General features: G+C 38.4%; 1 protein-coding gene across 1 annotated transcript in view; it reads right to left on the bottom strand.

Moving 5' to 3' along the window:
- The window catches only part of LOC110156929 (inactive phospholipase D5-like), a 54,772-nt gene that overhangs the window by 19,113 nt on the left and 21,348 nt on the right, over positions 1-14,311 (bottom strand). The window contains exon 2 of the mRNA XM_020921160.2: positions 760-896. Coding sequence (XP_020776819.1) covers positions 760-896 — 137 coding nt within the window. The remainder of the gene's footprint in view (positions 1-759; positions 897-14,311) is intronic.

Raw genomic sequence — 14,311 nt, forward strand, 5'->3', positions numbered from 1 at the left:
ATTTGGTCATAATTAATTTCATTTCCCTTGTTTTATGTGACTAAACTTAGGGCCCCTATGGTGGCAGCCACCTTATGTGTTTAGTGCCTATATTACACAATAGTGACTCTTTTAGCCATTAGTTACAGTGTTGTTACCTCACCAAAAACATACCTACAGTTATATTATGTTTTGTTTAATTCAAACATTTTAAGTAATGATGTGCTGCTCATTAGTCGTCTACATTCCCAAAGCTCAAAACAGTCTGTTCTACCTTGTGATGTCATAAAACTGTGGTTTTCAAGTTAACAGCTACCTTTTACCTTTAGTTCAGTAGAGATTGACAATTCAAGGCTGATATTATCCAAATGATTCTAGTGAAGATGGAGTTTAAAAACACAGTGGAGCACTTCCTGAGTTTATTCTGTCTGAGAAAAAAACTCTCTAAATATGCAAGGTTTGTGTGTTAAACATGTGTGAAAGAAACAAAATACAACTCCAGGTATATTTGTGATCAGAAAACAACATTATAACATAAATCAGCAAATGGTGTAATGTGGTCCCTTTAAATACAAAAAGAAAATAGCATACCTGTTATTTCAAGGTATTTTTTTTATAATAATCATGTAAAAAAAAAAAAGGAAAAGCCAAGTCAAGTACAGCAGTACATTTGCTTGGCTTAATAATTCAGACTGTGGGGTCTTATATCACAGCACATTTCTGATGCATGATGATGACACTGAGCCTGACACGTGTCTCGAGTTTTAGACAAAATCTTACCGACAGCTGCTCTCACAGTTCTCCTCTGTGATCCCATCTTCGTCTTCTCCCCAGATGTCCACAGCTGAAAAGATGAGGGCCACCAGCACAGCGAAGCAGCACACCAGTGCAAAGATCACAATGCACTTCTGCTGAGACTGCAACACACACAAAGAACACAGCATTGATCTCTGACGGATACTTTTGACTCTTCAACTCTTCCATATAAACACACAAGAGGCCAGAGTGCTCCAACCTTGGCACCCATTAGCCGAATGCTGACCGCATCTTGGATTTAATGCTCAGCTCAGCAGCTCATAACACAGGACGGAGGTGAATTAACCCAAACATGTCGAAGGTCAGATGTTTACAGTAATCTCAGAAGTTCAGACATCTACATTAAGAGCATGAGTCAAGAGAACAGGATTCAAAGGGGGAAAGGTAGATGGAGGTCGATAGTACTTTGAATGTAGGCGTTTGTGTTAACTTAACAATGAACATTAACAGGTGAACTGCAAGGTGAAGAACACAGATTATATGTATGTTTGTGTGCGTGCGTGTTTGCGTGTGTGTGTGCGTGCGTGCAATAATATCTCCATAAACACAAGCAGGTGGCAAGCCTCTACTAGACCAGAGGTAGACTGGCTCGTGTGGTTACTGTAGATCAGATAGAAGTTAGAACACACATCAGTTTGTTTGTGGCTACATATTTGGCAGATGGTAAAACAACACAAACACGAATAAAAGGCCAGTGGATCACAGTGACACTATTTAGAAAACCAAACCAGTGTTACAAGATCTCGAAAAGCTTTTAAAAGCGCTAAACGAATTACTTTGTTTACCAAAAGATCATTAGCACAGAGAGAGCGTACCTTCCTCTGAGACATATTACATATCACACTCCATTGGCGTCTGCGCAAAGCCCTGATCACTTTTTGTTTATTGGAGCTGAAAAGATTCATGTCCGCTGCCTGAGATGTGGGAGTTCAATAAATCTTACAGAGACAATGGAGCGTCCCCAGTGGACCTGAGATTTCAAGGAGGACAGGAGACTTCCTGCTTCATAGAAACACAAAATGGTCCTCAGCTCTAAACCATCGGCCCACTGCGGCTAAATTATCTTAAAACATCTTGTGGCTTAAACCAGTGGACAGCCGCTCTTCAGGATGTGTGGGCACTCTGCACATTCACAAACACCCACAGGTAAAACTACAGTGAACAGCTGCACTTCTCTTAATGTGCCACAGTGCACTTATACTCAGGCCAAGGAGCTTCTTTTTTACAGTTTCTCATTTGTCGGGTAGAAAGATATTTTTGAGAGCATTAGAAGAAATCTTGAGGAGAAAAGTGTCAAACTATTGAAAAAAAAACCCAACAAAAAAACCCAACAAAAACAAACAGCAATTACGTCCGACTGTGGCACAATAAATGAGTATAAAAGAGCACTAAAGTCTTGGACTCCTGGGCTGGACCAGCCCTTTCTGTGCAGAGTTTCTCTGTTCTTCTGGTGACGTTTTTTATGCACACTCTAGTTTCCCCCATCAACCTAAAGCATGTTCCATAAGTTACACTCACATGGTCCTGACCAAGCCAAGCTCAAGATAATTTCCTAACACTATACGAATACCCCAGAGATTACAATATAATATTGACACTTCAGGACTGGTAGTACTTGAAGTTTCTAGGTACAGGAATGATTATTTATGGGTTTAACATGTGGCTAACAGAACTTGTGTGTTACCAGTGTGAAATGTATGAAGAGGTCAGAGTTAAAGCATGCACCAGGGACAGAGAGCGCAAACAGAAGAGTCACCCCCAAAATCAATAAGGCTTCAATTACAGGAAGCATTCTGACAAGCTCCACAGTATCCAGCATACAGATGAAAATGTATAGTATTTGTATTACTACTGAGCTCTATGGCTATAGATTTAACAAAACAGTTTTTCAGAGAGGATCATCTCACTACATCTACATGATAAGAGCCTCAAAGCTCATATGATAATGTGTTTTGTATGATAATCTGGTGATAAGTGAGCAGCTCTAATGTCAAGTGTGAATGTGCTCAAATATCCAAAAGAGGCTATGAAATCCAGTCATCACCACCACAGATATTCTGCCACTAGAGAATTGCAGAGTGCATTTCAATGGGTTCTAGAAGACCACGCTGAAACACTGCTAAAAAGAGACAGCACAAAAGCATCAGATACATGTATAATTTGGAATACATTATAGCATGGCAGGGTACACAACAATTTGCAGTAGGATTTCTGATGAGCTAAGGTGTCACTGGCAATCCATAAACAGGCTAAATAACGATGTTTTTCAATTGGCAGGGTTTTAGTTGAATAAATAAGTAAACAAATTAATGATGTATTATAAACTTATATAATGGAAAAATGGAAAAACATTCCAGGACAACTCCAGTGATGAGGGAGTCTGACAAATATTAAAACTACATTAAAACCAACTAATATAATACCCATCTATGTCTAAAATCTTATTTCTGTTAAGGTTAGTATTGATTATAGTTGCTCAAATAAAAACATGAAGCACAAATAGCCATGAGTAATACAAGGCCAGAAACATCTGTAATTTGATTTGGAGAGATTGCTCGTGGTTTTTGAAAGCTTTCCAGAAATCCTTTAGAAAAAGTCATGTCAAGGTGCAGGGCTCAGAGCCAGCCTCCACACTCTGCAACAGAGTGTGCATCTGTCTTGGTCTGGAACACAGAGAGAACTCAAAGGTGAAGGCTGGGCCACAGAGACGCCATGTTTGTATCCTCTGATCAGAAAGGACTTTATCTGTCTGCCCTTTTTCCTCCTCACTCCCAGGGCTCTCCATCTGTAAACACTGTCATTTTCTCTCCACAAAGAACCATGTCAGCCCGGAGAAAAAGACCTTCACAACAAAGCTAGAAGAGCAGGGATGGCTATGCTTCGAGACCTTGCAACAGAAAATAAACAAGTTTGATGAGTACTAGACAGTATATATGCAGATGATGTAATAGCACACAGCTAGAAGGCAACAAAAGTCTAATTATCAGTTAAAGGGCCCATATTACACTGTTATCTAATCTATGTTATAATGCTGTTTCCTCATCAAAAACATACCTGGAGTTGTGTTTTGTTTAATCTTTCACACACACACACACACACACACCCACCCACACAGACACACACACACCCACACACACACACACACTCACACATACACATAATCTCATGTGGGAAGTGCTCCTTTGTCTTTTTAAACTCCATACACTTTAACTAGAATCTTTTGGATAATTTCAGCACGGGAATTGCCAATTTCTACTGAACAAAAGATAAAAAGGTAGCTGTTAACTTGAAAACTCTCGCTTCATGACATCACAAGGTGGAACAGAGCATTTTGAGCTTTGGAGATGAAGAGAGACTAATAATAAATGGTTACTCATGTGTGCATGAAACTAAACACAACTCCAAGCATGTTTTTGATGCTGTAATGCCAAGTTAAGATCACAAAAGACAATTTTACTTAATATAGTATCTTCAAGATGAGTGATCTATAAAATGAAACTCTATAGAACAAAACAAGTACAACTGAATGAATAAGAAATATACTTTGCTGTTTATGTGAAATCTTTCATTCTGGGCACATACAAGCCCCACACAGGGAGGAAGAAGATCAAAGTCATAAGTTCTTTGCTGTGGGGCAGAATCAGCTATGAGTCTGTCACCTGCATACAAAGTTCATATGTATGCTCCAACATTCACAGGTACAAGTGCAAATTTAAACACAGAAAAACAAAACATAGAGAAGCACCGCATGGATGTCTTGATTTGGGGAATTAATTTGAAAAGGACCATGCAGTGATTTGAACCATATAGTTTGCTGCTCATGTTCTTGTAGTGCATTCTAAATGTATATCACATTACATTACAATTAATAAATAGTCAAATACAGTCAAATACATTAATTGCAACCTTATATTTCTTTAGTGAACACAACTGAGGCCCTCCAAACAAACTTATCTGCCCCTATATGCCCCTTATCTGCATATAATCTATTGTTACTGGCTGAGTCCTGGTTTAGACCTGGTTTAATTCTGGCTTCGTTCTGATTTAGTATTGTTTTAGATCTGGTTGGTACTAGTCAGATTACTATCATTATTGAAACAGGTCTCTATATTTTGTACATCACCAAATTGTACTAAAAGTGGTGCTGTGTCATGCTCCTATCTGACTCAGAGACCATGCTCCTCCAAAAGATATTGCTCGACAAAATTAAGTTGAATAGCCCTGCTGTATTTAACCAAGGCATTCTAAACTGAGGTAACATCTCTAGCCACTACTTTTCATTATCTCGTGTCATTGTGCAGATTAACATTGTCCAGTTTGTATACTCTTTCTGATCTATGATACTTGACTCCGCTCCTGAGTTTAAACAGTGTTGTACTGACAGTTTCACAAAACAAGCTTTTATGGTTACTTGCATGTGAATGATAAAACACCACCCAGGATTTTCACATGCCCTGCTGCCTCCAAGTTATTACAATCAAGCAACACTCGAATCATGCGGATAAAGATAATAAACTAATCTCTGAGCTGGAGTGTCTGTGCAGAGGAGCAGATAATTTCAGCAAAACAAATTGGGGCATTTTCTAATACCTCTCACAGATATCTTAATAATGTAATGGTTGGAAATACCAGAAGTGCAGTATGAGTGACAGCAGGAGCACTATATAAGGCCTAATGCTGCCGTCGTGTTCCTGGAATATGCTGAGATTGCGTTTGTGAATTTGTGAGTTGGAAGGTCTGTGTGTGTGTGTAGCTGCTCTAGGCAAAATACAGTTAATATTTCATTCATTCAATAATAAAGCGTCTGGTAGTGTTTTCTTCCCTTGATTTTGTATTGCTCAGAGTCAGCTTGGGGAAAATCATGAGTGTAATGCCTTTTCTTCTGTATTTTTGACTGTCTGTAATATGCATCAATGACTATACATAACAATAAGACAGAGGGTCTGACTCAATTTCTCACAACAAGGTAATTAAAGAGGAAATCAGTTTATTAAATGTAAGTACCTCAGACTGGACACAGACAGACAGTATCCAACAGACCAGAGTAAACTAAAAAAGAAAATGATCAAGTAACTACTTTTCTATGAAAGTCCAACATCACAAGAATATGGATTTTTAAAATACAACTAAAACTGGGAGTAGTGATATGGGCCCATTATCACAAACAATGGGAAGTGTTGATTTTAATGCAGTGCTCCACAAAAAAAGATGTCCCAGAGTTAAAGGTGCACTGCATAACATTTCTAGTTGAGTGTCTGCCATCTACTTGTCTCCATGGAAATGTTATTGCTTTGTCTAGAATGTTCCACAGTATAGAATAAACTGCTCAATCATAAGACGAGCAGGTTACAGCACTATACTACCTTACAATTAACATCTGTGGAAAGTCGCCCCTATTCACAGACTGTACTGTATTTTTGAGCAATAGAAACACTTGTAATGAATAAATGCTGGATGGATATGTTTAGTCACACCATGAACATTCCAGGCAACACAATAACATCTCCACAGAGACAAGAAGGTGGTGGACTCTCCACCAGAAATGAAGAATAAAAAAAGAATAATCTGGGTCATAGGTGAGAAAAAAGGTGGGAAAATAGAGCCTTTCTTTACCGTCTTTAGCATAGAGCAAACAATAGTCAGTCGAAGTGCAAAATTTTAAAAATTGACAAAAATTGACAAACAACTGAACAACTGAAGGGTTAAGGATCAGTGCTAAAAACTATACTGTGCAGTAAATATAATGTGCTATCTTCCACAGCAGGCTGGATTCACATTCACATTCACATGATCACATCATTCTCTAAACAGTTCATATTTTAAAACTGCCTTTTACCTATCTTTGTAATTACTGGGTTAATATCTTTATAAATACCAGGCCTAATCACACAAAACAAAACTGACAAAGTTCAACATCTTCTCAATCATACCTCGACTCAAGCACTGTAAATATATACTGCATACTGCTCATACTATACAACAATGACATCAGTCTATAAAGTTTAATTGCCATGAAAAGTTGTAAAGAATTATCCTAAATCCTTGTGAATGAATGAAGCCTTCATTGCTGCTTCCTGTCATCAGATGGTCCCCTGCTCACAATAACATGTTCATAGAGACACACAGAGACCGTTCAGTCTGCTCGCCTGAGTGAGTGTGTGCTCCTGTAGCCCAAGGAGCAGTCAAACCTCTCTGCCCTTATCACCAGAGCAGCAGCTTTATGACATGCCCTCCCCACCCCGAGGAGAGCTCACTGCTACACACAGATTTTATTATACACAAGCAAGCAAGGAGAGTAGGCTTCAAGTACGTCCCAGAAACTTTGAAAGAAGCCACACAATGCTGACTCAACTTTTCTCTTCAGTTTGATTGTGTTTCCTATTTATACAGATGCTTGTATAAGACAAGAAAAAATCACATGCATTTCAGAGTTAACAGGTTTTGCAAATGTTAATCGATGTCAATTCAAAGTACAGTTTCAGTTTGGTCGTGATTAACCTTGTTCTTAACATCATGACTCTGGGACTAGATGAAAGGTACTTAGAAAAATTCTGGCTTTTTTAAAAACTCATGTTTAATCATGAGTTTTATTAAATTCCTCTGTCTTTCAAATAAAACAATCTTTATACGGCCAAGTTCTCATTATGAGCTCCTTTTCACATAATAAAATGGTCAAACCAAATTCACGTACTTTCTTCCTTCAAAGAACTACAGATAGTGAATGAACATGACCTGACAACAACAGTTAACTCCTGCAGACTGTAACTGTTTTGGCTTGAGTCCCTTTTTCCATCTCTGGCTTGTTTCAAAACGGAATGATCTTCCAGGTGGAATAGAAAAGAAAAGTGACCCAGTTATAGACTGTGAGGTCAGAGCAGCACAGAGAGGCCCAGAGAAGTTTCATCTTTGAAGAATTTCCACCATCAGTCTCTGTTTGACAACTTTGTTTAGTCCTGTGTCTTTATGGTTCTCCTCTCACACAAGCTGAATGGATTACAGCAGCCAATAAAATACAATTTTAACTCCAATACACCAGCATATACATCAGAGTGAGAAATCAGGTGCCCTTGTCCTTATTATACCTAAGTACTATTTAAAGAGTGGGTATTATGCAAATCAGTTTTTGAGCTTTCCAGGCAACATTTATAATGTTGTTCATCAAAAACATGCCTGAAGAGGTTTCAGATGACGTCCATGCATGTTTCAGTAATTTTGTGATCTCTCTCCTTACAGTTAGCAGTGAGATTCTGTGTAATGTTCAGTCCACAAGCCTACGTCACTTTGTCCATTCAGTGTACAACTTCCACATCTGTACTTAAATAAAAATCAGCGCTACCATGTTTATTATCATGAAATTAAATAAGAAATGATCATGAAGTAACGAAGTGTTAAATTTCCATCAATGGAAATTTTTTATTAATTTATTTTTTAATGTTATTTCACAGCTAATCTACTTTGACCAGTAGTCCTGAGGTTACCAGCTCCACTGGTGGTTGGTGGGAATCGATCCTGTGAAGGATGGTTTGGTAGAATCTTCAGCAGGGACCTTTGCTTGCCACGAGGTCACAGCGCCAACAATGGAAGATCTAACCACTTTTGTGTGTTTGTATGGAGAGCTATACACCATGCTACTGATACTTTATTGTTGTGACTTTCCCACCTGTACTGAAGTAGTAGGCCTAATGGTAGTAATAGTGCCTCTAGGAATAGGACTACTGTTTGTGTGTAAATGGCAAGGCTACATTACTACATCCAAGTCTATGGGTGAATGAACTCAATTCAGAGCTATGGGAGACATATGACTTGAGTCGTCTTGTTTATGTACAGATTCCCACTAGTCTAAAGCTGTGCACACCACAAGAAGCAGCTTTCATCTGTCATTGACAAAAGCCTACACCTCCAGTAAATAAATTATATATAATTAATTACAATATAACTGGGACTGTACCAGAAAAGCTGCTTAAGTAGGTGCTATTAAGTATCTATTCTATTCTAATTATATATATAAATAATATAATTATATTACATGTAATTTATTTACCGAAGGTATAGGTTTTGTCAACGACAGATGAGAGCTGCTTCTTGCTGTGTACACAGCTATAGACTACTGGGAATCTGTACGTGAAGAGGAGGACTCACATCATCTGTCTCCCATAGCTCTAAGCTGAGTTCACTCACCCAGAGACGCGAAGGACCACAGGTAACACACAGTGCTGACATGGTAATTTCAGAACTCCCTTTCTGGTTAATTTTATCACTGGTGATACATAGTTTCATGTAATGTTGTGACACATGTCATTTCAAGATAATATCATTTTAAAACAGGATACTGCTGATTACCGATATGGGATTTTTACACTGTCATAATCCATGATCACACAAGACAGTTCTCCATCAATTTATAAAAGTATGATATAAAGCTGTACACAACAACTTGACAATCCTGATGCATTGTGCAGTAGCTTCATTAGTAGATTGCATTGTGATGGCAGTGTGAAGTGACTTTGCACATGGAGCAAAGAGCAGAAGGACTCAGAGTGTCAAACATTAATATGCTCATATGTTGTTTTCAGTGAAAATAGCATTTTCAAAACAATAAAAGGTAATATGGTGATCTAAATATGTTATGTGTTCGCAGTTATACCCCAGAGAAGTAAAACACCAGTTCTCTACATAGGAGAAAGATGCGCACACTATTAGAAGCATGTTAGTTTGAATTGAGCTGCACCACGTCATCTCCTTTTTTGTAAATACAGGTATTAAATGCTGGAAGCTTTCAGGCTAAATGTGCCCAACCTATAGAGGTGGATCAATAGTGCAGGACATCATTCGTCTTTGGGACATGTACGCACAGGACAGTGGTGTGAAACTGAATACAAAACAGGAAAGGCTCTGAATTTGTCCCCCAAATCCACAACAATTTGAACTGAAGTTAAACTGAAGTGGTGGATAACTCTGTAACTACAATACTGTGACATGTAAAACATGACAAGTAAGCTTGTGCCTGTGGTTGTATCACACTTTCTTGGCAAATTTCTAAATACTGTACACAATTGGCAATCACAATGTACAACAACTTGATATGCCATTTTAAACAGACATGGGGCTAAAACTACATGCACATGTCATTTTTTATTACATTATATCAAAATGTCTTGATTAATCTCACGGTATGATATTTATTGTGATATTTTATGAAGACTAACAAAATTGTGAATATCTTTTTTTTACCCTCTAAAATGCCTTGACGAGCCTTTGGTTCTGTCATCATCCAAGAATTAAAATTTAAAAGTTCTATGTAACAGTTATTGCTTCATGCAGTCTCTACTGAAACAGAGCAAAGGATCGTGGTCTATGTAGTTCCCTCTGTTTTTTGTTTAGCTATTGCAGCATCATAACAATGAATTTAAGCAAAGAGACTTGTAATTCGATATATTGTGATAGCCCACAATATTATTGTAAGACTTTTGACAATACAATATCACGATATTTTGACTATTGTTACACCCCTAGTCAAATTAAGCATCACTCCAATGAGTGTGGTGAAGATCTGGTATGCCTTTCTGCTTGTTAATTTCATATCCTCTTCTGAAACAAACTAAACATCGCTCTGTTCAAATGTTACACTTTCCATTGTGGTTAATCAGTTCATCTCATCATTCATCACTTTACAGACTCTCTCATCAGTTGAACTCATATGTGAGCTTCACTGTCCTGCTTCAATCTACTGCCTCCTCTGGTCTACCTGGGCTTTTCAGCCCTGGATCTCTGGCTCAATCCCAACATGAGCCCACCGAACCCAATGGGACTCCCTGAACTGATCAATGTGTCCGCTTTATCTGCTTCTGACAGGTTCCTCTGGAACATGTCAGTGCTCTATTGAAATCTTTATGAGGGGCTAGGGTTGAGTTCACTACGGTCAGACCAACTGAAGGCCATAACACAATAACAAAAGTGGTGTGTGCTTATTTTTGTTGTGTGATGATACACGAAATACACACAGAACAAGTTAGTAGGGTAGGGACTTCACGTCACAATATCTTGTAAATCAAAAAGCTACAAGACAGAGAGAAGAATCTGAGAATAATTTTATGGTATTTTAATTTGTAAAGGTTCTATATTACATAAAATTGACTCCTGCATTAAGTCATGTTATAATGCTGTTAACTCAGCAAACCTGGAGTTGTCTTTATTTAATCCATATATGTTTGAGTACTCCTGGTTTATTAGTCTGTTTACATCTCCAAAACTCAAAATGCTATGTTCCACCTTGTGCTGTCATGTACTGTTTTTTTTAACAGCTACTTTTTACCTTTAGTTCAGTAAAGATTGGAAATTCCAGTGCTGAAATCATCCAAATGATTCTAGTGAAGGTGTGTGGAGTTTAGAAACACAGTGGAGCCTTTCTGTTATTACCACATGTCATCACAAGGTGGAACAGTGTGTTTTCTATTTGAGAGAAGAACTCCGTCTAAATATGCAGGATGCAGGATCTGAGTGTAAAACATGAGTGAAAATACAAAAAAAAACCCAAAAAACAAAACAACTCTAGGTATGTTTTTGATGAGGAAACAGCATTATAACAAAGATCAGAAAATAGCAGGCCCCTAAATAATGCAGTAATAATTTTGCTTTGCAAACAACACTTTCACCAAAAATGCTTTAGCTTATGTACTGATTAGGGCCCGACTGATATGGATTTTGTTGTGGCCGATATGATACTGAGATAATGGGAGTTGGAGCTGCCGATAGCCGATATAATCGCCAATATATTTAATGATGTAAAAATTCACTGTAAATCTTGAATTGTTTAAAAAACGTAGGTTTGGCTCTGGTGGATTTTAAATTGGATTTATTTAGGCAACATTTATTTGTTATTCGACTCTTCAGGTTGTTTGTTGTAAGCAAGACTAAACCAGAACTGAACCAGGTCTGAACCAGGTCTAAACCAGGACTGAAAAGGACCAAACCAGGACTAAAACAGATCTAAACCATGTGTAAAACAGGACTACACCAGAACTGAACCAGGTCGGGACTCGGTCTCTATCTCCCTCCCTCTCTCGAGCTCAAGATTAGTCCTGGTTTATTTATTTCATGCTGAACTACAGCCAAATATGCACTTTTTTTTTATCCTATGCACACGCATATTTCTGAAAGTTTTGTTTTCAGCCGATGCCCGCTGACAAACTACCACGAGTCTGCACGCAACGTGAAGAGAAAAAGAGCGAGAGAAAGCGAACACATGGCTCCCAATAAGTAGCAGGCTCCCGTCGTTCGCTTCAAAGAGCCGGCTCTAAGAGTCGATTCATTCGCGACCGACACATCACTACTAGCTAGTAAAGAAACTACCGCTATTAGCCTTTAGCCATAAATACGTGCGCGCCGCGGTAGTAGTTAATTATATGCGCAAATTTCATCATTCACAACTCTATTCACAGCTCATTTACATATCAGTGCTGGTCCAGTAGCAAATATACGGCCATTATAGTCACTTAGGCCAATAGAAAACAGCCTGTTTATGTGTGGGAGCTACAGCAGCTAATCGCTAACCAATGAGAAATAACCAAAACTAGCTTCAAAGTCGACATATTTCCAACACTCACCGCTCACACAGGCTCTTCCTCACATCACAAGTCTGCATTAATAAATGTCCTTTTAATCCTGACTCAAACCGATTGTCCGTAAAAAGAATATTATCTCAGTGTTTGGATCTATGTCTGTGGGTGTAAACAAGAGCACATGAGTGACGTGGCTCTGGGGGTGTGTTCAGGGACAGTATGGACACAGACACAGACAAATGACTCTGCTTAGAAATACTGATGCGGAGCCACATATTAGGACATTTATCTGTCTGTAAATTGGATTAAATGAACATAATGTAGACAGTCTAAGCTTTATAACGAGGTATAACATGCCCATGTGAAATATCGGCCCATATCAGCAAACCAGGTGCCCATATCGGCCGATAATATCGACCAACCGATATATCGGTCGGGCCCTAGTACTGATATGAATAAAAAGAAATACAATTAGTGCAAAATATACATTTATTTATTGGCCTGAGCCATTAATGTAGTAACTGGCAAGGGCTATTGTTCTTCGTGGTTTTCTTTCGCTCTTTTATTATTTTCCTCCCAAACGATTGTGATATGGAGGGCATAAACATCAGGTCAGCCAATCTGGGCAAAAAATATTATAAAATAGGCATCGTGACACAAAGTGACCCGAATCAACAGCACCCTCTGGAATTTGCAAAAACTGAAAGTTTCACTCTGGCGTTGACTTTTTAAATTCGTAACCAAGGTTGAGCGAGGGATCGGAATTTTGCTTTGATGGCACTCCACATACAAAATGTTCACTGCAAACTCTGGATGATTTCTTAGGGAGTCAAAGGTTACCTTTTTCATCCTTCCTGTGCATCAATACTGCCCATTGCCTTCGCCTTTCACTATTTTTCAATTCCACTGGGAAGGGAAACAGTTTGAATGGAAGTTTGCTGTCACACAGATCTGATTCCCTTTTGCATTTATGGAATTCGCAAATTTCCAAAGCCCATTTCTTGAGCTATGTTCTGCTTTTAGGACATCCAACAATCAAACTATTACAATGCTCGAATCCCATTACTAAAATATGACAATATCAGAACCAGAGACAAAAGTGATATGGTTCAAAAGACTTGAAAAGATTGGCTTTGACAATAGACGTGTCCCACTGGGAAATCAAACATGGCTTTTTGACGCTCACTTCTATGCAGGGCCCTTCCCAGTATGCACTGCGTGATGACCGGAAGTCCAAAATTCATGATGCATGTATTGGAGCATGCCTCTATAAGAAAAAGGAAGTCGGCCATATTGGATCAAAAATTCTCAACCTTTTTGACTGCGTGTTTACAAAAAGATTCAAGACCCTGGTGTTTGGTCCAAATGAGCTCAGATTTGACATGTTACATCTACAGACTTAGGCTCACAAAAATTATCAACTGTTTTTGGGATATTCCTTACAGTTTGCCCATAGCATGCTGGCGAATAATATGTTAATTTCCTGCTTCTGTGATGACCTCTCAGGGCCACAGGCATTGGTCTAGAGAGTTCAAATTCAAATCACAATTGCATGATCCGGAGCTGAATGTAATGAAATATGAAATCTAATAAAAGTGTACACTATAGTGCCCCCCTACAATAGACATGAAACGTCAACATAATCGGATCTGGATAAAAATCAGATCAGGGATAAAATTCTATGCATGATTACAAGCAAAAATATCTATTACAGACAACGGGCATTTTTCACAGTTGACCAGCAGGGGCGCAAAGACTCCCCCAAAAATAGTTAAAAAATTATTACATGCAAATGCTTAGTCCGATCGTGCTGAAATTTTAATCACTAAAGTGTGATCTAAGCCTGATTATAATACACTATAAAGTATATGAAAAGTGTAAACTACAGCGCCCCCTACCATAGACATTAAATGTCAACATGATCAGATTCAGGGATTAAGTTCTATGCATGATTATGA

The sequence above is a fragment of the Boleophthalmus pectinirostris genome, unplaced genomic scaffold, assembly GCF_026225935.1.
Source record: "Boleophthalmus pectinirostris isolate CB_2022bp ecotype Guang Dong unplaced genomic scaffold, ASM2622593v1 HiC_scaffold_5, whole genome shotgun sequence".
Lineage (NCBI taxonomy): Eukaryota > Metazoa > Chordata > Actinopteri > Gobiiformes > Gobiidae > Boleophthalmus > Boleophthalmus pectinirostris.